Raw genomic sequence first — 26862 nt, forward strand, 5'->3', positions numbered from 1 at the left:
AAATGAATGTGGCTATATTCCAATGAAACTTTACAGAACTTGAAATTTAAATTTCATGTAATTTTCATGTGTCACAAAATATCCTTATTTGTATTTTTGCAATTACTTAAAATTATAAAAATTATTCATAACTTGCAGACAGTACAAAAATAGCAGCACCTGGATTAGTTCAGTAATACTTGATTTCAGTGGCTTCTGGTTTTAGCTATGGAGCAACACAAACACAACACAAATACAAAGAGCTCTTCAGTAGGACATAAGACAACTGCTATCTAATCTTGACTCCTGAATATAGTGACTACAGAAAAACTGACTGCCAAGTCACTGAAACATTTCTATACTTCATGTATCTTGTCTTGCAGTATCTGTTGGGGGAGGAGAGAGAAAGAAGGGGGAATCTATAAATTCTGAATTTCTATGAATCTATATTTGTTTGAATACCCTAGGCATCACTTTGCTGGCAAGTATTATACTTATGTAAAATTATCGGCACATCTTGTTAAATCATTGTGCTTGCTTGGCATTGAACTTACAGGGCCCAATTCTACACTTTCAGAAATATCTCTGCTAGTTGAAATTTGGCTCAGCTTTGCTTTCTATCACTATGGAAAGAAGGGCAATTACCTTGTCAGAACAGTACTAGATCTCAGGAAATTGCCAAAAGGCTTTCAGAAACCATGATATACTTTCACTTTTCTACTTTCAAACTATTCCTCTGAGAGTCCTCTTCTCCTCACAAATACTCTTAAAAGAAAATGAAGAGGCTTGGGAGAAATCAATGAAATCTCATTAATCAGAATTTACACAATAATTTGGTGAAGGGAACAAGACCTTTGTAAAGAAGGATTTTGCTGTATGAATTAAACGGAGTAGGGATATTTACAGCCTATTTAATTGAATCCACTGCTTAAAAACATGTTTGTAGTATTAATTTGCGTAAAAGTCTTTTACTTAAATTGTTTTTTTAAAAAGTAAGATCTCTTGTTGGTAGCAATTTCTTAGAATTGCTTACTCCAGAGAACTCGAAGGACATAAGTTGATACTTCAAATATGTTTTGATTTGGAAATTTTGAAAATTCAAACTGATCAGTTTTTCAAAAGCTCAGTTTAATGAAACTGCACATTTCCTGTATTTAGCTACAAATATTTAGAAGAAGTGCAGGAAGAGCCTTGGTAACTTGAATTAAATGATAGCAGAGAACTTGTCATGAAGGTAAGTTGGAAAGGTGGAGACATGTTTAGAAACACGATTAAGGAGAGTGTTCTTAAACTGAAAAATAGAAGAGCTAGTTTTAGCAAAGTTGAACATGATTGATAATGTGAAAATCATACATTACGTCCTTTAAAATGGAAAACATTTCCTATTACACCCAGTGTATGATTTCCTAAGTCAACATGTCCATTTTGATGTGTTGAAAAGCAAAAATATTGCAGGCTACTGTGTTAGCTACTTTTCTCTTGTTGCTCAGACAAAATACTTGACCCCCAAAGTTAAAGGAAAAAAAAGATTTGTTTGGCTTATAGTTTGCAGAGCTTTCAGTCCATAATTGGCTGGCTTGAAGGCAGAGTGGCAGAGGAGAAACATTTCATGGCACCAGAAGCAACAAAAGCAACAAGAGACCGGAAGAGTGTCTTTTTGTCTCTTATCTTATTCAGACTACTTAAGGGGGGTGGCATTTGCACCCTTAATCCTAGTGTCCTCAGGTCTACCCCCATCAGGAGTCAATCAGGCACTCTAAGTTCAGCCACCTCCAAAATAACCCCACCTCATTCAAATGAGGCTTTGGCAGCGAGGGGGCGGGTTATAAACACAGCCCTAACAGCTACTTCTTGAAATTGTCATGATATTTTGAAGGAACATAGGTTCTTAATAAGGCTATCTTTAGGTGTGCAATCTAATTCAGTTACCCTGATGATATACAAGCATGAGGCTTTCCTTTTCAAGGACAGAAAAATCCCCAAGCTGAGACAAGCGTTTGTTGCTGCAAGAATCAATCTTGTGCTATTTCATGGGATTAGTTTTTAAATATGAATCATGAGTAAGCTTACGCCTGACAGTTTTGGATGAAACTGGAAGCACAAGGACTTAGGATATATACATGTATAGATACTGTGTTACCACATACTCACTGGGTGCTTGTGAAAGAAAGACAAAGGCATTACACACCCTTGAAGAGAAAAGGTGTGAAAGGCAGTAGGAATGAGAGAAATACATTTGCCTGAATTGAACCTTTCCTAAATTTGGAAGGCACTATGTGCCAGGATATGTTCAGTGATCAGAATTAACTTGCTTTACCAATTTCCTGGAGTGGTTATTACCTATATAACATTTTTTATTCGCAGATTGGACCATCTCCCAGGCAATCACGGTATTCATCCTACACAGTGTGAAAAACCATTGCATCTTGGAAAACTTCCTTCAATTATGTCAGCTCCAGGTTGTTCTCAAAGTGTGGTAGCGAGAGTGACAGGGTCAGCCTCCCTGGGTCCTTACTAGAAATGCAAAACCATGGGTCCTGTTTCACACCTACAGAATTAGAAGCTCTGTTAAGTAGATCCAGCAACCTGTTGGGTCAAGTCCCTGCAGGTGATTCCAGCTAAGCTTTGAAAGCACTGGCTTAGGCTCAAGAATCTGCCCTGCCTGTTCCACAGCCGCTCTCTATTAGGCTGGAAGATCGGTTTCATCTGATTCAAAGGTGACATCTGGGAAGGACTGGAACTCTCTTCATAAGACTGTGCCTGAACACCTGACTTCATCTGGGCTTCTGTTTTGTTTTGTGGTGCTCATGATTGAACCACGGACATTGCACATGCTAAGCACATGCTTTACCACTGAGCTATACCCTCAGCCCACTTCTGTCAATTAAAAAAAAATCTTAGATACACATATGTACCAATTTTCTAAAATGAATATAATTACTACATATCTCAAACATATACTAATAAATTTTAAAAATATGTAAAAAAGAAAGTAGTCTGCTTAATAAAAGTGAGATCATTGTGAAAAATAAGAAAATACTACAAAGTAAAATATAACCTCCTTTCTTGATGCATATATTCATATATAATATATTTTTAGAAGAACTCATCATATATGTACCCTATAGCATAGTTTATTTTCTTAAGGTATTATCATTTTACACAGAAGAAGTTGAGAAAACTAAGCTTATTCCAAGCCATAGTTTGGAAGGGAGAAACTATGATTTGGATATATAGGCTTTTATTAGGGAAAACATTTTCATAAATATAAAGATACCTTTAAAACAAATAAATGTCTCATTATATTTGTGAGGGACCAAGGTGAAGTCAAAATTAATAAAATTGCTATAATGAACATATTTCACCATGTAAGCCAAAAATTCTTCTCTAGATTTTTTAATGCTGTGACATAGTTACATTATTTTCCAAGTAAGAATGACCTAATAACATAAAAACCATGATTAATACAGATGATAGAGATGGCACTGTACTTTTTCCAAAGTATAGAAATACACTTAATCTAGTATTTTATGAACCCCATTTGATGTCACAAAGTAAACTTAACAAAAATGTTTTTAAATCTCAGAAAAACAAACAACGACAAGATAGATAATCTAGGTAACTAATTAAAATATATTTTAAGGCAAGGAAATATAAAACGATTATGTGAATATAAGCAATGGTGTATGGCAAAAAGCTGTCAAAACACAGAAGGTATTGAGAAACTAATGCGAAATCAAGACCATTAAGTATTGACAACTATTTCTCATGTATAATTGATACTAAAATGCCATAGGGGAAATGAACAGAACTATTTCCTGAAGTGGTAGTGACAGATGACAGAGGTAGCTTTACAGAAATGTAAGGAACATAGTGAATTAACTTACTACATCTTTCAAATAAAAGTGAGAATAATTCTCTTGGGAGAATTAAGCAACATTAGCAGACACATCCTATTCCATTTAATGAAATGCTTGATATTTTTAGTACCAAGTACTTCAATGGTCACAATGATGAAAGAATCAGAAACATTCTGCTGAGAGTCCAGGTAGTCGACACTTTCCTGAACAGCTGGTACAACTCTGGGATCCTCATGAGCCTGATACCTCGCAGCTGCACGACTGCCAGCACTGTAGTTCCACCAAAGAATGTGAACCTTGTTGAGTGCTCCATATTCTGTGTGGAAAATAACAACTAATTGTGTGTAGCCTAGACCAACATGGGCTTTAATAGCTCTTTTAAATGTATCGCCACACAGAGCTGGGTAACCTGGGTAACCAGGATTCATCTGAAAAGTAGCCAGTTCACAGACTCCTTCTTTTGCAGGCCGTTCTATTTTGCACCATGGGACTAAATAAGTAATATCACTCTCTCGAGCTATATGCTTAACTATTTTAATTGTTTTTAAATTTTGAAACACAGTCTTGCTAAATTGCCCAGGCAGGCCTAGAACTTGAGATTCTCCTGTTTCAGCCTCAAGAGTAGCTGAGATTAAATGTATATGCTGTGGTGCCTGGCTACTTTATAATTTCAGATGATCTTATACTACTATGTTGAACGATCCACTCAATATATTGAATTGGTTTCTTAATGTTAAAAATTTACTATTTTTCTGAGTTTTACTATTATTAATCACTTTGCAATAATTATTCTTGATTGTACATCTTTATACATCTATTCAAGTGTTTCAAGGATAAATGTTTTCAAAATGGAATTACTAAGTTAAATAGCTTGGTGTTGATATATTTTCGAACTATTCCTCCAATTTCTTTTACTAACAATATCTAAGAGTGATCTATTCATCATTTATTTGAAACTACAGGATATGATTATTTTTAAACTTTTACTATTTATGTGAAAAAGGCATTTCAGTGTCTTAATTAATACAGTTTATCTTCTTAGAGATAAAGGCCCCCTCCAAATTTCCTCCATTCAGCACATGATCAACACCCCTTCTTTTCTCCAGCTTAGATGAGATGACAGAAATATGCAGATGCCCCAGGAGGCCGGGGCCAGTTTTGAGACCCAGTACCCACAGAGAAGGATTGGGCAATGGCTGGGAGTGATAACACAAGCCTGGAGTTGTGTCTTGTCTCTTTGTATTCCCCCTCCCCTCTGTACCTTGTTATTTACCCTTACACACCTCAACACGGCGAGATGGTGATGTGGGGTAAGTGAGGCCCCTCCAGCTCCTTGGAGCTAGCTTTGAATAAATCTTTTTCCTTTTCACCAAACTAAATGAGCTCCGATTTGGCTAGTGGCAAGCAGAGGAGCTTGATCATATAGACCTAAGTGGTTGTGTAGGGGCAGATTCAGGGCCCATTTAGAAGACAGAAAATGCAGCCGCTGTGCAGCTATGAGCAGCAAGCTCTTTTCAAGCAGCACTGTGGTCTGAAGCTGAAGGGCTGTGGTGATGCCTGCCTCTGTGCAGGCAGTGCTGTCCCTTGTACTGCAGGTTGCCATGCCTACCCAAATCCACTAGTCCACAAAACCAAACCCCTAGCAACAAGCTCAATATCAATCAAGTGTTGACCCTTAAGAGTTGGAGATGGGACCCTTACCATGTAAAACAGGACTGCTGCCCAAGATTCAGTGATATCTAAGCTCTGAGCACTCCCACCCCTTCCCCAGAGTGCCTTGGTAGCCCTCCTTGCAATATCTACAATAAAAGTACTTTTACTTTGCACTAGTCTTCTCTGACTCCTTTTCCTCTTTCTATGAGAGAGAGAGAGAGAGAGATACCTGGTAAGTGGCAAGTGTGAGTCTTAGGGACTTGTCAGGGATCACACCCAAGACCACTGAACTTGTCAGTATATCCAGCCTAAATGGGAGTGAACATAGGAGGACATGTTCTTGTCTTCTAGGCCTACTTTCTAGAGATCCCTCCCACTACGATATTTCAGCACAGTGGAAATCTTCTAACGGGACTCCACTTTGGTGTGGGATCCCAGTTTTGGGAGGGTCGAGTGCAGTCCCTGACTATCAAGGAGGAGAATTGGACTGTACTCTTTTATGGCTTAGTGATGGGTGGATCTGCTTAAGTGCTGGAACACCTATGTGAAGAGGGAATTCTTCAGGTTTGGTTAGACCTGGGTGTCCATGGGTGAAAAGGGAGGAAAGAGGGCCTCTAATCATGTCTAAGCAACCCCTCTGCCCATGTCCTTGGATGGGATTTCTTCAGGGCCATTTCAGAACTTTATGTACACCTTGATCTTGGATGTCTAATTTATAAGATAGGCTTTCCTGCCACTTGTACCTTCTGTCTTGGTGAACACTGAGCAATGGGTATTTGAACTGATTGGACCCTGAGTCTTACTGGTTAACACCTGCAAAATGAGTCTGTTTACTTTGCCATCTGATTTGCCACCCACCAACTGTCCCAGAGGAAATCTTTCATAGGTATAATTCCTGCCTGGATTTGAGGGAATATTTGATTAATGGATTCTTGATATCTTTCATAAAATAAGGTTGTTAAAAAAATGCCCCAGTCAGATTACCAATGGACCCTTGATCTGCCTCAGCCCTGCCAAACTCTTTCTTGTCCAAGCTTTTCCCAGTTTCTTTCCCAGAACCCTGCAAGCCTTCATGATTTGTCCTTGTTGGCCCTTTTAGGGTCTGTTGAGGAGAGACCCTTTTGGGAAGTCCATGTCTTTGATGAGTGGAGACACCAGCATTATCTGGAGTATAAGAAAGGCTACTCAGGTCATTGACCTTCAGTTAGGCAAGGAAATTTTCTCTGCCACAGGCTCCAGTGGAGCTGAGGTGTGTGGCAAGTGGGATCCTCTTTACTAGGGCTGAGTCCCAGGCCTTGAGACCGGGGATGCTCTGGCTGACACCAGCCAGGGAATGTTTTGATTGAAATGAGCTTTGGGAAATGAGCCTAGCTTAAGGAAAAGTTAGTCTCCCTCTCTATAATTTTCTTTCTTTTCCTCTCCTAGATGAGACCTGGATCCTCAGCCATTCCACCCTACTCTCCTCTGGAATGTCTCCTCTAGCCGTGGAAAGAGTTAGATCCCCATTCCCTTAAGAAAAAAGGCTCTTTCTCTTTTATGGTACTGAGGCTTGGATATAGTACTTATTGGGAGACCAGATTCAGTAGAGACCTGGGGGATCTCTAGATTATAACACCATTCTGCACTTCTTTTGCAAGAGGGAAGAAAACAGAGCCAGATGCTACATGTCCAACTGTTTTTCAGTCTTCAAGACCATCCCAAATGGGTGTCAGAATGTTCTTTGTACTCCTCACTTCTGGGAGTCCTCTTCCTCCCCCTTAGGGAAGTCTGCACCCCAGGAGGGAATGAACCAGGACGATGCTGCCTCATCTTACTCAGAGACTGCACCAGTCCCTGGTGGCTTCTCCTGAGAGGATTTCCTCTTTCAGACGTGGTTCCTCAGGCTTCTACAGCTCTGCCTGAGAAATGCCTTCCCTTCTGAGCCAATTTCGGGGAGATACCAGAACAGGTCCCCTTCACTTATCTCGAATTAGGAGAGATAAAACAAGACTTGGGAAGGTTTGCAGATGACCCCGATGGATATACGAAGGCTTTTGAAAGGATGACCTTACTTTTTAAACTGATACAGGATGTTATGTCCCTCTCAGGTGAGATTCTCAGTCAGGGAGAACAGGACTAGGTGCTGGGTTCTGCTGTTAGGGCAGCAAATGACTACTTTGAAGTCCATCAGAATGCTCTATGGGGGCTAGGAACACCTGTAATCTTCCGTGGGTGATGAGGCAGTGCCTAGAACCAAACCCCAGTGGGACTATGAGGACTCAGGGTGGGAAGATACCCAACTCCACTCTCTTCACTCCATTAAGCAGGGCCTGAGGGAAGTAGGATGAAACCTGTCAATTATGCCAAATTGGGTCAGATTGGCCAGAGAAAAGAGGAGCCTCTTTCAGTGTTTGTTCAGCGCTTAACAGACACCATGACCATGTTCACCTAGTGGATGTGGACAGCCCAGAAGGAAAAGAGCTGCTCCAAGATAGAATATTGGCCAGTCAAACCTTACATCTGCCACAAATTTTCACATCTTTAAAGTCTTCTAAATTTTATAATTGCATTAAAGTAGAGTTTATTCTCTAGGTGTTTTCTATTTTTGTTCATATATATTAACACTAAATCTCTTACATATTCTTACTGATTATTGATTTTGTTTATTTAAATATGTACAGGGAGGGAAATAGATTAAAGCTCTGCTTCTCATCAGCAGGTGAAGGCTCCCTGACTCAGTTTCCTTTCATCCCCATAGTGGTTCTAAGAACGGCCCCACTGAGAATTTCCCTGTTCTACCTACAGATCTCAGCTTGAAAAACTGAGAGCTAAACAGCAAGATCATCCATAGGTAGTGCTTATTTTAGACACATATCTCCTATTCTGTCACATGATAGTCCTCAATAAACATTCATTGACTCAAAGAATGAAAAATAAATGAATAATTGCAGTTTAGTGCTCCCAAAAGTTTAAAAATGGGATGGTGAGTGCTGGCACCTTCATTGTTTCCTGAATTAAAAATGAGTGATTCTAGCATTTAACTACAAAGTTTAGTTCAGCCTTTTTGCTTTGTTTTTATTCTACTTGGGAATCCCAAAAATTCTATTAAAATTTCTATGAAGAAACTGAATTTTATAAATAATTTGAATTTATTTAGGCCATCATGTAGTTACATCTTGGAACTTTTGGTATTATAAATTGTCACTTTAATAGCTATATATTAATATTAACCTTTAAAATATAATATTTTTATATTTTATGGTTTCAAAGACTTGTTGAATTTTCACATTTTTTTTACAAAATAGACATAATTGTAAATTACTATAGTTTTTATGTCTGTTTATTTATGTCTTTATTTATTCATTTTTGACATCTTCATTTTATTTATTTATTAATTTATTAACTAATTAATTTATTTATTTATTGTTACCAGGGATCGAACTTGGGCCCTTGTGCTTGCAGGGCAGGCGGTGGAACCACTGAGCTAAATCCCCAGCCCAACATCTTTGTTTTAAAAGACAGATTTATGGTCTTCTATTACTATTTCATTTTTAAATTTTTCAATTTTCTTTCCCTTTTTTTTTTTTTTGTTTTTTATCCAGGGTCTCACTATGTAGTTTAGGCTGGTCTTGAACTTGCAGCAATCCTCCAGCCTCTGCTTCCCAAATGCTGAGATTACAGGAATGTGCTACTACAACCAGCTTTAAATTTTTCTTGCTTAGGTTTTTGTAAGTATGAATTTACCCCTTACTTTTTGAAACTCCCCATAATTCATTGTACCTCTAATTTCTCATTGTACACAAAAAGTAAACATCCATATATGTCTCAAATCAGATGCATAGATATCTGTAATCAGATGCATAGAAGATATAGTAGTATCTTATCTTCATTATGTATTCTTTGCATAATTTTTATAATGTGAATCTTTTATTCTCCTTAATGATTCATAATTTAAGTTTAACTTATGCTTTATTTTTGTTCATGATTACATCATACATTTCAGCTATTCATATATTTATTTTAAAGTTTCAGCTTATTATTTATTTGAATCAATTCACATGAAGGAAGAATAATTACATCTTGCCTTTGTTTGAGGAATTCTTCCACTCTGTTTTCCTCCGTTTTCTACCAATACATTCAAATAAACATCTACATAGGGGAGAGTTCAATAATTTTATTTTCAGGTAAATAAATTTAAGGATAAAATGTGCAAATGACTTGCATACTGGATATGCCACTTGTTATTGTTTGCCGTTCAAAACTCAGAAATCATGAAAAGTTGGAACACAATTCTCAACTGTAGTGTTGAAAATGTAAAAGTCCATGGGTACTTTTCAAATCCTTTTATAAACTGTTCTTCTAATGACTTTACAGCTAAAAATTTGGAATCAAGACATTACTAAAAGAGTACACTAAGCAGTAGTCTCTTAAAACTTCAGTAAGTTCTTAGGTCCAGAGTTCTCTAATGCATAATGTTATATTGCTCACACATTTCTTAATTTCACTGCCCTTTAACAAAGTTAGTATAACTAACTTTGTTAGTTTCTCAAAGGAACAGCTAGATTGTTCCTACTAAACTTGCACATACAGGTGTGTATTAGCATGCAACTTGACAGGGACAGCCATAGTTTAGGAGCAGCCTAACAATAACTTCAGTAGAAAATAGGAATTTAAAATGTTTCAAATATTTTCGATGCTTGACTATGACTCCAAATTTTTATTTCCCTCTGCCTCACATTTAGAATACAAAAAGTACATTCTCCAATGCTCATTAACCTGTGGAATTTTGAATTGACCTACAAGAGAATCAAATCCTCTGTTATGCCTATATTCCATTTAAAAAAAAATCTGTGTTCTACAATAAGCAATAGTACATCATTTTGTATGTTAAAAGCGGCTTTGAAATTCTGCACACATAGATCTGGAACTGCATCATTTGTAAGTGTGTTTTGAGACTCTTAACAGGTGCACATTTGGCAAATGATTTTCGTCTTTTTTTTTCTCTTCCTGCTGCTGCTTCTACTGGTTGATCTCTCTCTGAGCACCAAGACCTAGTGCTGGCTGGGACCTAGCTTTCTACATTTTATCTTTTGAAATAATTTTAATTAAGTTACTACTTTTTATTTGTAATTTAAATTATTTTTATTTTAAATTATAGTGTATTGTTGGGGTTAGGTTTTGTACCAGTTTCAGTCTTTTCCATTTAGTAGACAAATCTGTTAATTCATTTGCACCATTAAACATTTTCTTAAGACTATAAGGCAAGGCTTTCCAAGAGTTACTTAAATTTCTTAGAAAAAAAAGGCTTTTATTGAGCTAAATCCCTGGCCCACTTTTGGAATTATTCTGTGCTTAATTCTTGCATGGCATGCTAATATTATAATTTATGTTGAATAATACTTTCCAATGTCCCCTTATTTATTCATTTATTCTTTGATTGCTTATATTCATGCTTCAGTCTTCCCCTTTAGCCAAAATTAGCACAGGTAGCTTCTCTTTGAGTATTTCATTGTATACTTGAAAACTGCTGAAATCTCTTTAGAAATTGACCTGGAGAGCTGAATGAAATAGCTCTCCAGCATTTTATTGTATAAAAAGCTCAACATTTTATTAGAGTACAGGTTCTCAAGTAGGTATTAAGGATCCACTGGATTTCTGTTGGATCTGTTGTGACTTTGCCTTTTTAATTCCTTATTGCATGGATCTGAGCCTTTTCTTTCCTTTTATTGATAAGGTTAGCTAAGAGTTTATCAATTTTATTTATTCTTTCGAAAAACCAACTATTTGATTCATTTTTTTTTGTATCATTTTCTTAGTTTCCATTGCATTGATTTTCTGCTCTAATCTTTGTAATTTCCTCTTGTGTTCGAGCTTTGGGTTTTTTTTTTTTGCTCTTGTTTTTCTAGTATTCTAAGATTCATCATTAGGTTGTTTATTTGAGCTTTTTGTTTATTTTTGTGGGGTGGAACACTATAGATGTCTATTAAGTCCATGTGTTCAAACGCTTGGTTGAGTTCTCGTATTTTGTTGTTGATTTTCTGCCTAGATGATCTGTCTATTTGTGATAGTGGGGTATTTAGATCCACCACTACAATTGTATTAATGCTTATTTGGTTTTTCATGTTACTTAATATTTATTTTGTATAGTTGGGGGCATTAATATTTGGTTCCATTAGACCCAGCCATCCCTCTGCTGGGTATCTTTTCAAAAGAATTAAAAGAATCATACCACAGTGATATATGCGCACCCATGTTTATAGCGGCACAGTTTGTAATAGCTAAAACTTGGAAAGAGTCCATTTGCCCATCAGTGGGAAACTGGATAAAGAAGATGTGGTTTTTCTATAAAATGGAATACTACTCAGCCACAAAAAATGAGAAATTAGATTCATTCACAGGAAAATGGATACATATTGAGGATGTACTCCTAAGTGAAATAAATAAGTCACACATGTGTAAATACCTAATAGTTGCTCTGGTGTGAAAAACTATAATAGTACATAAGATCCTAATGATATAATTGACAATATGAAATAGGAAGAAAGGGGCTAAAGTTGTAGGGAAAGTGGGAAGGGTAGGGGAAAGCTAATAAGGGAAAAGAAAAACATATGAGAAAATGAAAAAATGGAAATGAAGTGTTTGTAAAGGGGGAGGGGAGGAGTGGCTGAAGAGAGGGCAGGGACAAGGGGAAAAAATAAGAACCAAGGCCTGTCATGTAGAGGTACAAGATCCCAATAATGAATGTAACTGTACTGTATACCTAAAATGTACCAATAAACTCAATGAGGAAAAACAAAAAACTCAACAAGTCACAGGTGTAAATGAAGCACGAGACAAAGCTTAGGGTCATGGGCAGCACCAAGTGGGAACTTCATTTTTGTTCAGTGTCTCTGTATTTGTTGGGCCCACAGAACCAGAGACCCACATTCCATATCTGGCTTCCACTACAGGCAGAACTATTGCTTGTGTCAATATGCATCAGCTTCTGTCAGGCATGATGGGAGAGTGTTCTGTCTCATGGAGTTCAAGGGTCGTGATCTTTAGGATTTGGAATTATCTCTGTTCATTAATAACCCTTTACTGAGGGTCACCAATGCCAGAAGGAATTTTCCACAAAGTTACCAAGTTAGTGCCTCTTCAGGCTGGGGGTGTTTTTCCAGTCTCTGCTTATCTCCAAATGGGACACTGTCAGTTTTGTGTGGAGAAGAACCAACTCTTCTCTCACAACCCCAGACACCCTGTTTACACCTCCACCCTTATACCTTGAGATGAAGGTGAGTCAGATGTCCTTATTAAGAAATCTGAGCAACCACTATTAACTCTAGCACTTTAGCTAAGTACTGTTTACTGAATGCTTGGATAAAAATACTTCATTTATTTTGAATTATCTGTTGCACAGGTCTGAATAATTATATTGTTCTTAAATTCCTTCTGCCAGCTGGTTGCCTAAGAAGGGCATATGATTCATTCTGGTAAATCCCTTAAGGGTAAATCCCTTTTTATCAGACTTGCCTCTGATTCTGAAGCAGGCTTGCCTGACTTAGTGAACCTCGTCTATGTCTCTACAATGGGGAACTGCTACAGGAGATAAAGCTGAGCTTGACCAAAATTTAACACTTCCAGTCCATCACTAATATGCCATGATCCAAAGAGGATGGGGATAATATTATCATGCCACGTGCAGCACAGTGTTTATAACATGTCTTAAAGCAATAAATGAGATGCTATATGAAGAAAACATGCTGAGAATGCAAATCAGCCTATAATAGAAAACTCATGTTATTTTTTCCTTCCTGAAGTGCAGAGGAGTGAAAGTTTCCTTCTCACAGGTTTCACCCCTTTGAATAAGATAATTGTTTTTTGCTAAAAGTGAAGTAAATAGCCAGTCTGTTCCAGTCTGCCATTTATCATTCATTCATTCAGTGCAACATTCCACAAGGCCAGCCCTTATATTTGAGTAGCAGAGACAGGAATACAAAGGCAAGCTTATTTTAACAAGTGATGAAAATTGTTCAGAAAAAATGGAAGAAAGGACAGAAAAGACCTGCTGGAAGAGGTGTAATAGTTGCAATTTTAGAAATGTGGACAGGAATGGTCCATTTTCACTTATTCAGGAGACTTAAAATGTAATTAACGAACAAAGTGCTTGTCAATGGCATAATGCTTGAAATTTTTAAAAAAGAATTTTATGTACCTTTTTCTTCTTAAATTTTATTACAGGTGTTTGAGGCACACAGTTTCAATACAACCTAGTTTCAGAGGTAGCCACAAGGAATCTGGGATCCAGTTGGATAAAATGCCAAATTGGCAAATGCACTTACCCATTTCTTGTCTGGTGCTGGCTACACCTGTACCATAGGTTTCTAAAACATCTTTTACTGTCCTCATAGACTCATCCCAACTGTTGGTAAGTCCAAGGAAGTTATAGGAGCCTATGTTGATGACATCTTTGATGACTTTTCCAGTAAATCTGCAGGGAGACACATAGGCACAAAGGGCAGTCTTATTTCATATCATCCCAGTGTTGAGAAGACCTCAGTCAGGCCCGCATTATATATTTTCTTTTTCATTTTAACTTGCTCTGTTTTCAGTATATAATGGTTTGTTCTTAGAGGAAAGTGACTCCACAACGAATGGGGCAGAGCATTGGAGAAAAGTATCCTGAACTGTAGTGTTTGCCTGAGCCCTGATGATCCTCAGGTAATTGCTTTCATGACACCCTTGTTATGGAGTAAAGTCCAGTAACAGGCAAGAGCCATAGTCATAATTGGCTCTACTGGGAGAAGTAGAAGGAGACAATTGGACAATTCTCCAAGGCTGGTTCTGTGTGTGCTGCACCTCTGACACAGGTCTCACCTTAGTTGGAGCATATACAAACCACCTTGGCAACTTAGTTACTGTGACTTCCTCTACTGGCATGGTGAGGACCAGCTGATTCCATGCTCAGCTCTTTCAGATTTGTAATCTGTTGTCCCTTGCCAGCCAGCATTCCATGAAAGGACTTTGTTACCTAGCCCCTCAGGTAGCTCCCTCACCTGAATGTCCAGTTATAGTCATCTGACACCCTTTCCATCACATTGAAAAGAGGCCCCGGGGCACTGCAGATGGACCGGCTCCAGTTGTCTCTGATTCGCATATAAAGGTTCCTTGTATAAAAATTCTCAAAGTCTTGGTACAGTGGCACAAAATGCTGTTATAATAGAATAATAGAGGTAAAAGGTAAAAGATTAGCTTTCTTTTGCAACTGAAGGCTGGAGGAAGACCTGGAAGAGACCTGAAAATAATCCATCTACAGATGCTTTTTGATCAAGAGTCATGGGTGAGTGAGAAATGGAGCCCATGAGCAAACCTGCGAGACTCCATCATTAAAGAGCCCACCCTCACTGGGTACAGTGGCCCATGCCTGTAATCCCAGCACTCTGAGAAGCTGAGGTGGAAAGATCACCAGTTTGAGCCCAGGCAGGGCAATTTAAAGAGACCCTGTCTCAAACTTAAAAAAAAAGAAAAAGGATTGGGGGTGTGGCTCAGTGGGAAGGCCTTGACCTCAAAGCCCCATACTGAATGAAAAGATCCAAACAACAATAACAAACACGTGGTGCTAATAAAGAAGAGTAACAGAGATAACAGTGCAATACAAGGCAACCTAGAAAAGCAGCAGAGACACTAGAAGTCCCTGCAGTGTTCCCAAGAAGGGAACCATCCAACTCAAGGGCAGCAATAGATGTTGACGTCCAGAACAGTTTAGTTGCAAAAAGAGAAATAAATGATTGAGATGATTGATAATTTGATTTTAACTTTTCGAGCATAACCTCATTTATTGTGTTTTTAGAAGTATGGATGGATTTTAACTGTTTGACCTATTGGCAAAACTGTGGTTGGCAGGTGCCTTGGTATCATGTGGTTGAGGGCCTGATACCGAGCTGACAGGCTGGCACCAGGCTTCCCTTGTGGTAGTGGTGACGACACTGTGTTCCTGTGTACAGTGTAATCCATGACAGGTGCAAGGTGGGGGGACCCGCCATTCAGCTGAGGCTCCTAGAAAGACATTTTATCATTTGACTCCTAATAGCTCATGCTCAGCTGGACATCAGAGAAGTGAAAATTAAAATAACATTGCCATTCAAGAAATAAAGTAATAACAAATGCTGGTGAGGCGGTGGGTAAAAAGAACCCTTCTATATTATAGGTGGGAATGTAAACTAGTACAACCACAATGGAAGTCAATGTGGAGATTTCTCAAAAAACTAAAACTAGAAATTCCATTTGACCTAAATATGCCCATTCTAGGTATCTTCCCAAAAGAGATAGACATCGTATTTCAGAGATCTATGCATACTTATGTTTTTAGAAGAACAATTTATAATAGCTAGATCTTGGAAGCAGTCTATATGTCCATCAACAGATGAATGGATAAAGAAAATGTATTTATATACAACAAAGACCTACTCTGCCATAAAGAAAGATAAATGTGAATCATTTGTAGGAAAAAGGATGCACCTGTGACCATAATATTAAATGAAATAAATCAGACATTCAAGCTTAATATTGCATGGTTTTCCTTATGTGAGGAACTCAAAATATAAATAGAGAGCAAAACAAAAGATAGTAGGAAGTACAAAAATACTTATTTTTCATAAGGGATGGGGATCTAGAGATGGAGGAAGTGGAGAGGGACAGGAGAGCAAGGGGTTTAAAAAAAGCATAAAGATTCCTTATGTAAATGTGCCAAATTGCCTACGAGGAACATAATCATTATGTACTGCAAGAATGTACTAATAAAAAGTAATAGAAAAAAATGGAGAAAGATGAACTACAGCCTAAGTCACATACTCTGGGTCTTTGTAGTATTAGAACAGGAGAGAGGGTCACAGTTTGTTGGAGGAATCAGAGAAGTTTTGTGTGGCAGGGACCTTGGTGTAGGGCAGAATGAGGCTCTGATGGGCAGGGATGCTTTGGGAGATTTGAGGATACTAGGGTGAATGGCTTTGTACCCTGAAAATGTGGAATGTGAGAAGAATATGCATACAGTATCAGACACATTGTCATTCTTGCTTAGAAATTACATGGGCTCCCACCTCAGCCCAAGTCAAAGCCAAGGTCCTGATTCATTTGGCTTCCATGATGTTTCTTCTCACATCTTCTAATTACACCCTGGAGCAGGGATGGGGCTGTAATGTCACCGGCACAGAGAGAGCAGGAGCCTTAACAGTCTGCACAAGGAAGTCAGACTTCATTCTGCGGGCAGTGGGGAGCCACTGAAAATGAAGTGGAGCTGAGCTGCTGAGGAGAGAAGGACCATGAGAATGGCCTTATTCTGTATGGGCTCACTTAGTTCCTGACTTGGTTTGCTCCAGAGCAGAATACAGAGAAGATGCAGGTTTTGATGGCAGAGGACTGCATCTGAGCCCCGGTCCTGTCTGTTCCTTCACTCTTGGATGTTCAGGGACAATGACATGATTTGAGGGGCAGGATATAATTTTCTGTAGGAAAAAAATGTTTGTAACCACATACCAGGGACTATCTATTGCATGTGAATTTGCAACTCTGCTGGTTACATTTGAAAAGATCATACCAAATGCATTTTCTCTAAATAGCTTTATTATTTAAAGCTACAAGTTTACGATAAACAATGTTATGATACTTTCATATTCTTGCTGGAAAAAATATTTTGAGATATTTTGTCTAGTTTTGGATAATTTATTTCCAAATTATTTTTTTGTTTCAATAACTATGTAAGCCTTTTTACTACTTTGTGGGTTGGGGATTACTCTGTTTTCAAATGTTAATTGTGTTCTTTTCTTTATTTAAAGCCTTATTTTAAATGATATAATAGATATATAGCTTATCAAGATTAAAGGGAAGTAGGTCTGTAGATATTATTTGTGGGCTTTAAGTAGAATTGTAATTCTGTTTTCTAAGAGGAGTTTCACTCAAAATAAAGTAACAATTGGTTTTGGAGAGAAGGCAAAAAGAAGCAAAATGTTCTGTTTATAAAAAATTAAAATAAAATTAATTTCATATTTTAACAAGATGTACAAAGGACAGAGGAGACATCAGTCATAGAGCTCGAATATGTGTTCAACACATGAGGAAAAGCAGGCCTAGGAAAGTGAACAACTTGAGTTCTGGTCAGTCTCTGCCTCCATGCTCTCTCTCAGCGACTTCTGGGAGACCTCAAGTTTATGCATCTTCCCTCTAAAACACCAGTGATAGCATGAATCCTGGCTTACAATGTGGTAAGCTGTGACTAATAGGTTGCCAGACTATAGGTGTGTCTAGTAGTTATAAGCAACTTGGCACTGAGTTGAAAGAATGTGTGTGACTTCTTTATCTCCTGTTTCCTGAAGATGCATCACCACAGCCACCGGCGAAAGGGTGGGAAAACATTTCTTCTTGTCTAAACTTTCTGATTCCTCCCCACTCAGAGATTCTGACCTGACTGGGTATCTACTGTGGAACTGAGATGTTACTTTTTATTTTATTTTTTATTTTTTGGTACCAGGGATCAAACTTGGGACCTTGTACTTGCGTGGCAGATGGTGGAACCACTGAACTAAATCCCCAGCGGGAAGTTACTTCTTTATTGAGGTAAATATTGAGCAATGATTCCTACCTATTCTGTGAGTTCAGGAAAGACTTCCTGCTGGAAATGATCTTCATATTGAATAGCAGTGTTGTGAATTAGGTACTTATACATACCTTGCAGAAAAGGAAGAGCCAATTTTTTTTAAACCATTCAGAAGTATGACTTTTGCATGATATAAATTCTAAAGGCCCAATATACAAGTTTGGTAGCCTAAATATTTCACAGTGGAGCTTGGAAAACCTTAGAACTGAAGTTCTAGTCCGGGAAGGGATTAACTTGCTTTTGGACATGGTCCTATTCTCCTCATGTGTGTGGCTACCTGCTTCTGTGTGGGTGTGTTTTCACTCCACCCCATCCCTTTGAGTAGCAGATTGCTTTCTTCAGGAGTAACCAACACCTCCTAAAGGTCATTGTCCTCTAGTCTCAGACAAGCTTCCCATAGCAATTTAACTACACTATAGAATGAAGCTAGACTTGATATTTCAAAAACATAAGCATTGCAATAGGGCAGATTTTTTTTCTATCTGTATACTTGATTTGTCACTTGGCTTCCTCGCTATTTTTTTCCTGGCACAAATGGCTAAATATGACATAGAGGTTCATACCATCAAGACACAATCATTTTTGGGGATAGGAATGATAATTTATAATTGTCTAAATGTTATGGATATTTCTTTATAAGATTTTTAGCTAAGTTAAAACTTTACTACATAAATTGGGGACTGTACCAATTCCAAAATCAGTTCTCTTTTTAAAAACCCTGCTACAGAGCTTGTTATTTATTAGGAAATGAAAAGAAAATATCCATGGCCAGTTGTAAAAAGTATTTCCGTATTTGGAAGAATTACCCTACTTATTTGATTTAACTACATGCCTGTTTAATAGCAAATAGAAGCATAGCTTTATAGAGAGAGAAACGAGTCATTATTGCACACCAGTTATCCATGTGTCTACATGGACACTTCTGTGCTCATCTGATATTTCATTTGATATTATTATTTATTTTTAGAAAATAGCTGTTTCTTTTACTATGCAGCTCAGAATAATAAAATAGCCTTGTACTTTTCTTTTGTTCATAAGGGTGACCGTGTTTAAAATAGTTATTTGAAGTAGGAGAAACTCAAAGGAAGGCTGGCTAAACTTAATTTTTAAGAGATTAGAGCATGTAACAGGCCAGATTTTAGGTATTCTTTCTGCACAGGCTTATTTGTTAAAGGATCGGTCTCACCCTGCAGGGCTTTTGGGAGGTTGCAGACCCTTCAGGAGGCTGGGTCTGGTGGAAGGAAGTAGGTCACTGGGGGAGCATCCTTGAAGGTGATATTGAAGCCCTAGTACCTGACTCACTCTCTCTCCATCCCTATACATTGGGAAGTACATGGCAGCTTTGCTCTGTCATGCACTTCTTGCCATGCTGTTGTGTCACTACAGGCCTAAAGTGACGGGGCCAAGTGACCATGGACTGAAACCTCTGAAACAGAGCTGGAAAGCCTTTTATTCATTTAAATTATTTTTTCTTATGTATTTTGTCACAGTAATGAAAAGCTGACCCACACAGATAAAGATTGAATGAAGGCATTAGACTTGGTAATTATGTTTTCTAGCACTCTTCTAAAAGTCACATAAAATGAAACAAAAATAGACATTTAGAAAAAGAAATGAAGTCATAGATGCTTAGAAAGATAACCCAGAGGGTCATCAATAAATCATAAAGACTCAAGAATCATAAAAGACGCAACATGAATAAGATCTAATGAATAAGAGCTAAAACCAGAAGAAAACATTGTTCAAAAACTTGTGGCAAATTCTGGAGTGGATAAAAATTAACTGCAGAGCAGCTTCTAGGTGAGAGCAAAGAGATACAACAAGTTGATGTTCGGGGTGACCAATAGGGAAGTTAGATCCCTTTATCCTCCTTCTGTTTGGCTAATAAGAAAGAAGCAGTAATGGTAAACACAGGATTAAGCTCAGTGGTGGGCAGCAGCAACTGAAAGGAGGAGCAACAGAAATGCCACTATGCAGAGATCTGGGAGCCCTCAAAGAAAGATGACAAGCAGTCATGGATTTAATAACCAATAGGCTTTCTCAATAATTGTGGCAATATTAGTAGATTTTCTAAAATACACTACAAAACTATAGTAATCAAAACATCAAACCAGACATACGAGCCAGTGGATTAGAATAGAGAACTCAGAAGTAAAGCTTTGCATTTACAACCATTGGCTCTTTGACACACGTGCCAAGAACATACAATGGTGAAAGAGCAAACTCTTCAGTAGATAGTTTTGGGAAGACTAGATAATTACACAAGGAAGAGTGAAATCGGCTCCTTATCTCTTCCCCTATATAAAAATAAAATAAAAGTGAATTAAATACTTAAGCGTGGCCAGGCATGGTGGTGCACACCTGTAGTCCCAGCACTCTGGGAAGCAGAGGCAGGATGATTCCAAGTTTGAACCTAATCTGGGCAGCTTAGTGGCTTAGTGAGTTTGTATCTTTGTTTTTTGTGGGTTTTTTTTTTTTTTGTACCAGGGATTGAACTCAGGACCTTGCCCTTGTGAGGCAGGCAGTGGCACCACTGAACTAAATCCCGGCCTGTGAGTCTGAATTTTAAAGAAAATTTTTTAAAGTATGTGGGATATAGCTTGATGTGAATTCAATGTGAGTTCAACTTCCAGTACTATAAACAAACAAGCAGGAAATAAAGGACCTAAGCATAAGTTCCAAAACTATAAACATAATAAAAGGAAACTTAGAGTAAATGCTTTTTGGCTTGGTGTAGCAATGATGTTTTTTGGATAGGACCCCAAAAGCACAGGCAACAAAATGATAAATAGACAAATGAGGCAATGGCAAACTAAAAATCTTACATACAGCAAAGAAAATAACCAAAGGATGAAGAGACAACCTATAGAATATGAAAATATTTTCAAATCATATTTATGATAAAGGGTCACTATCAGAAATTTATCAGGAATTCAACTCAACAGTAAGATAACCTAATGAAAAGTACAAACCCGACTGAAAATATATCCTGATTAAAAGTAACATGACTAAAACCAGGTAAATAACCCAAACATATTTCTTAAAAAAGACATACAAGTGGCCAACAGGTTTATGAAAAGTATTCAGTATGACAAATCATCAGGGAAAGGCAAATCAAAGCTACGATGCAATATATCTTCAGACTTGTTAGAATAGCTATAGCAAAAGAAATAGCAGATAGAGGCAGCCTGGGCCCTGATCCACCATGGGAAGGAGAGCCACGCCTGTTCCCGAACCAGCCGCAATCGCTCAAGTGCCGGGAAGGTAGCCACACAGGCGCCCCTGAACCCTTATAAGCCCCCCCCACTCTCAGACCTCCTGACTGTGCCAGTCTTTGGACCCACTCTGCAGAGGCAGAGGTGGTCATCAAGGGTATTTTTCTGAGTTCCCAACTTTGAACATCTTTAAAGAAAGGGAGTGGGAAAGCTGTAATAGAACGTTGTGTAGTTCAACAATTCAGAAGGTTGGGGAACTCAGTCTGGACCTTGCAACCTGAGGTCAGTCAGCATCATGGGGTTCAGCCATCAGCTAACTGAGATCAGGGGTCTTGCATCCTCGCTCTGTCTGAGCCATTAAATGGTAAATACACTATATTGAAATTTAGTTCACTGCAGACATGTTCTGGACTGCTTCTTGATTTCAATTTAATTCAAATGATTTAAGGGTGATAGACTAGTGACTACCACTGGTGGTCAGTGTTAAAGTTGTGCTTGATCTTAATGTGTAGCTGATTGTATCAGTTGGGGTAAAGTATTGCGGTTGATTTGATGAGCTGTTTTCTCTGATGTTATGAAGATGAAAATGTCTGTGGGTCATTAGAGACACAGAAGCTAGGGTGCAACTATATCAGGAAGATTTGGGTGATAACCCAGAGATTAAACCAAGGACAGTCCGACAACAAAAATAAAAATGAGAAAACACTTAAGCAAGACACAAGGACAGACTTCCAGTTTACCAATGGCAAACAGTAGGGCAAATGAGAATAGTGAACCACCAGGACACCCTGAACTCAAAGCACAGGCAGTAACAAAAGAGATCAATCAGGCTCTAGAAAAATTCAAAACAAATAATTTCCCAGATAACCGTAGAGATAGTGAGCAAAATGGAAGTCGTGATTTGAGACTCTAGAATAGAAACTGACAAAAAAATAGATGAGCTCAGGACCATGATAGAAGCCATGAAGGCCCAGCATAAGAAAGAAATGGAAAAAATAAAAGCCCAACACAGAAAGAAATGGAATCCATAAAACAGAGTCAAACAGATATCCAGGAGATTAAACACTCTATTGAAACTGTACTCAACAGAATAAAAGAATGTGAAGATAGATTCTCAAATATAGAAGATAAGATTTCAGTCAGTGACCATGAAAAGAGAGATCTCTTAAAAACAGTAAGAGATCATGAGAAATCGATTAGACAACTCCTAGATGGTGCAAAGAAGAATAACATAAGACTGATAGGAATCCATGAAGTAGCAGGAGAAAATACAAAAGACTTAAAAAAGCTGTTCACAGAATTAATGACAGAAAACTTCCCAAACAGAGGGGAAGAATTTGACATTCAGATAAGTGAGGCATATAGGACCCCAACTAGCCACAATCAAAAAAAAATCTATACCTAGACATATAATAATCAAGATCCCAGAAAACCAACAGAAGAACAAAATACTACAAGCAGTAAGAGAAAAGAAACAAATCACATGCAAAGGAAAGCCCATCAGAATCACAGCAGACTTTTCAACACAAACCCTTGGGGCAAGGAGAGCCTGGAATGAGATATTTCAAGTACTAAAAGAGAACAACCTCCACCCTAGACTGATCTATCCAGCAAAACTCTCTTTCAAAATGGAGGGGGAAATAAGACACTTCCATGGCAAAGAACACCTGAGAAACTACATGAATACCAAACCAGCACTACAAAGAATTCTAAACAAGATCCTAGAAAAAGACAATCAAGGCAGCAACACCATGAGGCCCAACAGAGCAAATCAAATAGGCAAGGCAAGAAATTAATAGGAGAAGGTGAAAAAGTAAAAAGAGTCAACAAAAGGCCAATAACATGTCAATAATAAGTCAGTACATATCAGTTATAACCAGCAATGTCAATGGCCTCACCTCACCAATCAAGAGAAATAGACTGGCAAAATGGAATAAGAAGCAAAATCCAATAATATGTTGTATACAAGAAACACACCTAGTGCGAAAAGAAACCCATAGACTGAAAGTGAAAAGATAGAAAACAATTCTCCATGTGACAGGAGCTCAGAAAGAAGCAGGGGTAGCAATCTTATTTGCAGACAAAGTAAATTTCAAACCAAAACTGATTCTAGTATTATTGATGTGGGACTGTACTGTATCATACCTCTATGAATATAAAATATCTTGTACCTGCTTTATAATACATAGTAGGGACCGTGCTTTATCAGAGCTACATTTAATGATATTACTCTAGAATGTTCTCTTTCCAGATGATGATTAAGATGCTAATAAAAAAAAAAATGGTCCCAGGTACCATACCACAAAAGTAACACAACTTTGTTGTTTTCTGGATATTATTCTTTTCTTTGTTTTTTTTTTTTTGTTTCGTTTTGTTTTTAATGGAATGTGCTGAATGTCTATAATTTTGTTCAGATAACTGCAGAACCTGAAAAAGCTGTTGCTGCTATCAATGTATAACATAGTATTATTAGTGTGTGTAATTGAATTTTGGGAAACTTTAACGGTGCTTCCAACTTTGGAAAAAGTCACCCCAATTTACTGTGTTGAGTTGGCATTATACAGAAATGGACAGCCATATTGGTATAGAAATGTTAATTTATTATTATTTTTATTTTTTTTCCGTGTGTACAGGGGTAACATATCGTACTAAATATGTAAGGTTATATCTACATGGGTTTGATTACAGAAACTAATAAAGTATTCTCTAAATAATGAAACAAAAGAATACGACTATAAGAGCAAGAAGCAATTTAAATATGTTCAGGGACCATTTTCATCTCTAGAATTAAGGATTATTTTAATGTTACATCATTGCCTTTTCTCTTTTACTTTCTTTTTTAGTTTTATTTTAGGATTCCCTATTTTTAATGTTCATACAGAGATTTCTTTAACTGAAATACCGAATAGTTTCTTTGGTGTGAAAAACTATAATAGTACACAGGATCCTAATGAAATAATTAATAATGTGAAATAGGAAGTAAAGGGCTAAAGGTGTAGGGAAAGTGGAAAGGGTGGGAGAAAGGTAATAAGGGAGAGGAAAAAAATATGAGAAACTGAAAAAATGGAAATAAAGTGTTTGTAAATGGAGAAGGGAGGAGGGGGTGAAGGGAGGGCAGGGCCAAGGGGGAAAAAATGAGAATCAAGACCTATTATGTAAAGGTACAGAATCCCAATGATGAATGTATTGCATACCTAGATTGTACCAATAAACTCAATAAAGAAAAAAATAAAGAAATAGCAGATAACAAGTTTTAAGAAAGATGTTGACAAAAGGAAATCTAGTCACACAATTGATGGTAATGTGAAATGATTGCATCCATTATGGAAAGCAGTACAGAAGTTTCTAAAAAAATAAGAATTACCACATGATCTAACAATCCCACTTATTTTTATATATCCTAAGGAAATTAAATCTATATCTACAAGAGATATCTGTATACCTATGTTCATTTGTCATTATTTACAGTGATCAACACAGAAATAGCCCTGTGTCCATCACAGGTAAATAGATAAAGAAAAAGTGGTATATACAAAAGGTAATACTATGCAGCCTTAAAAAGGAGATCTCCTCATCACACATAAATGGACCAGGAGGAAACTGTACTAAGTGAAATAATACAGGCACAGAAAGACAAATATGGCATGGTCCAAAGTTTTAATTATCCAGGATGAATAAATTCTGATAACTAAGGTACTGGATGATAATTATGGTTAATCATAGTGCACTGTATACTTTCAAATTGCTAAGAGAATGGATCCCAAAGTATTTTCATCACAAATAAAGACAAAAAAGGTAAAAAGGTGAGATATTAAGTAGCTTGATCATGACAGTGATTTATAAAGGTATACATATGTCAAAACATGCAGTATACTGTAAAGTACACAAGTTTTTCAGTTATATACCAATAATGCTAGATATTTTGTAAAACAAAAACTAAAATTTTAAAATATATGGTAAAACAAATACACCAAGACATGAGCAGACATTTAAAATTAAAAATCCAAATAAGTGATAGCAATGTGAATGTAGAACATAAAGATGGCAAAGATAATAATAAATGTGAGACAATAAAATGCTATGTTTAATCATATGCAACTTACAATGCTTAACCAGTTTTTTAAACTACAAAATAAGTAATTTTATATACTTTAACTAATTGTTAATATATTATTACAATATAGAAGCTTTCAAATTTGCTTAAAATGAATCTTCATTGGAATTCCTTGAGTTTTTGACTACACAATTTTTCTTTTACCCCTGGACCATCTTAGACCACATACCCGCTTTTTGTAGAACCCCTTCATCCCTCTTTGCATCACATTTGCTCTTCAGCCTTCAGATCTCAATTTAATTTTCTGTTCCTCCCAGATGCCTTCACTTTCTCTTTGTTCCTGATGCATTTCTTGCTTATCAGACTCTTGATTTTTCTATTGCTAGCTTCATGAGGACAGGAACTAAGGTTACCTTGCTTATTCTTTTATCACCAGATTATGGTACAGGCCTGGTACAAAACAAATGACTTACTTAATGAATTGGCACTTGCTTTAGCACAAACAGTATCCTTGTTGAGAATGTCTTCTTCTCTTTTCCCCCCAGTACGGGGGAATTGAACTCAGTACCTTGCACTTTGTATGTAGGCACAGTGCCACTGAGCTAGATCCCTGGACCTAGAATGGCCTCTTTTATATTCTTTCTTACTTGTAAACTCCTGCCTACCATTTAAGCCTCAGAATCATGGATTCTTGTTTCCCTAAGGGAGTCACAAGTCATAGGTCCCCGTGACCCACATTATTATCTTCTCCAATATCACCTGTCAGCAATGAAATTCTTGTGAGTCTGCTCACATATCAGACTTCAAGTTCTCTTATGGCAGGGCCTGTGTTTTCTTCTATGATTATTGGCACCTATTACTTGATACAGCACATGTGCTTAAGGGCTTGCTAATGGTAAGATGGAGTAAAAGCATAAAACTAACTGATTTTCTTTTGAAAGCACACTTTTGGTTTAAGAGCATTTAAAGAGAAGTGTCCTGTGCAATTTAATTCATTGGTAAGTGGGTGTAAAATATGTTTTTCTTACTTGGTTAAGTTATAAATTCGTGATTCTCCTGTAATACTGAAGCTCGTGCCTCACCCTTATTCTTTGCATGGATGTATTCAAGGTTCTATTGCATGGAATGATCCATGTTCATACTTATAGTAATTCAAAGAATATTTTGAAATAAAGAAATTCATGACATCATAAACATTTTAAACTAATTTGGTGAACAACACAATAAAGCATCCTTGTCTATCTTTGGTTATTTTCTAGGTTGTCCTTCAACTATGAGCAAAAGCAAGATGGCGAAGACTTTTACAGGTTAACTATGAAAGGTAACTGGATCAGTGGCTCTAAACCATGGGTGATTTAGCACCTGTGAGATTTTGGCAGCCAGTGGAGGAATTTTTGATTACTACAAGTGGGGGTGTTGGTACTAATGACTAATCTGGTGTGTGGAGAACAGGGATGCTATTAAAATTCTTATCATGCAGAGGATAGCCTACTA

General features: G+C 37.4%; 1 protein-coding gene across 1 annotated transcript in view; it reads right to left on the bottom strand.

The window, feature by feature from the left end:
* Positions 1 to 26862, bottom strand: part of Sptlc3 (serine palmitoyltransferase long chain base subunit 3) — a 150676-nt gene that overhangs the window by 85881 nt on the left and 37933 nt on the right. The window contains exons 3-4 of the mRNA XM_010634095.3: positions 14507 to 14661; positions 13793 to 13941 (exon numbers count right to left, since the gene is read on the bottom strand). Coding sequence (XP_010632397.1) covers positions 13793 to 13941; positions 14507 to 14661 — 304 coding nt within the window. The remainder of the gene's footprint in view (positions 1 to 13792; positions 13942 to 14506; positions 14662 to 26862) is intronic.

This window comes from Fukomys damarensis, unplaced genomic scaffold (assembly GCF_012274545.1).
Source record: "Fukomys damarensis isolate Sample0158 unplaced genomic scaffold, DMR_v1.0_HiC HiC_scaffold_7, whole genome shotgun sequence".
NCBI lineage: Eukaryota > Metazoa > Chordata > Mammalia > Rodentia > Bathyergidae > Fukomys > Fukomys damarensis.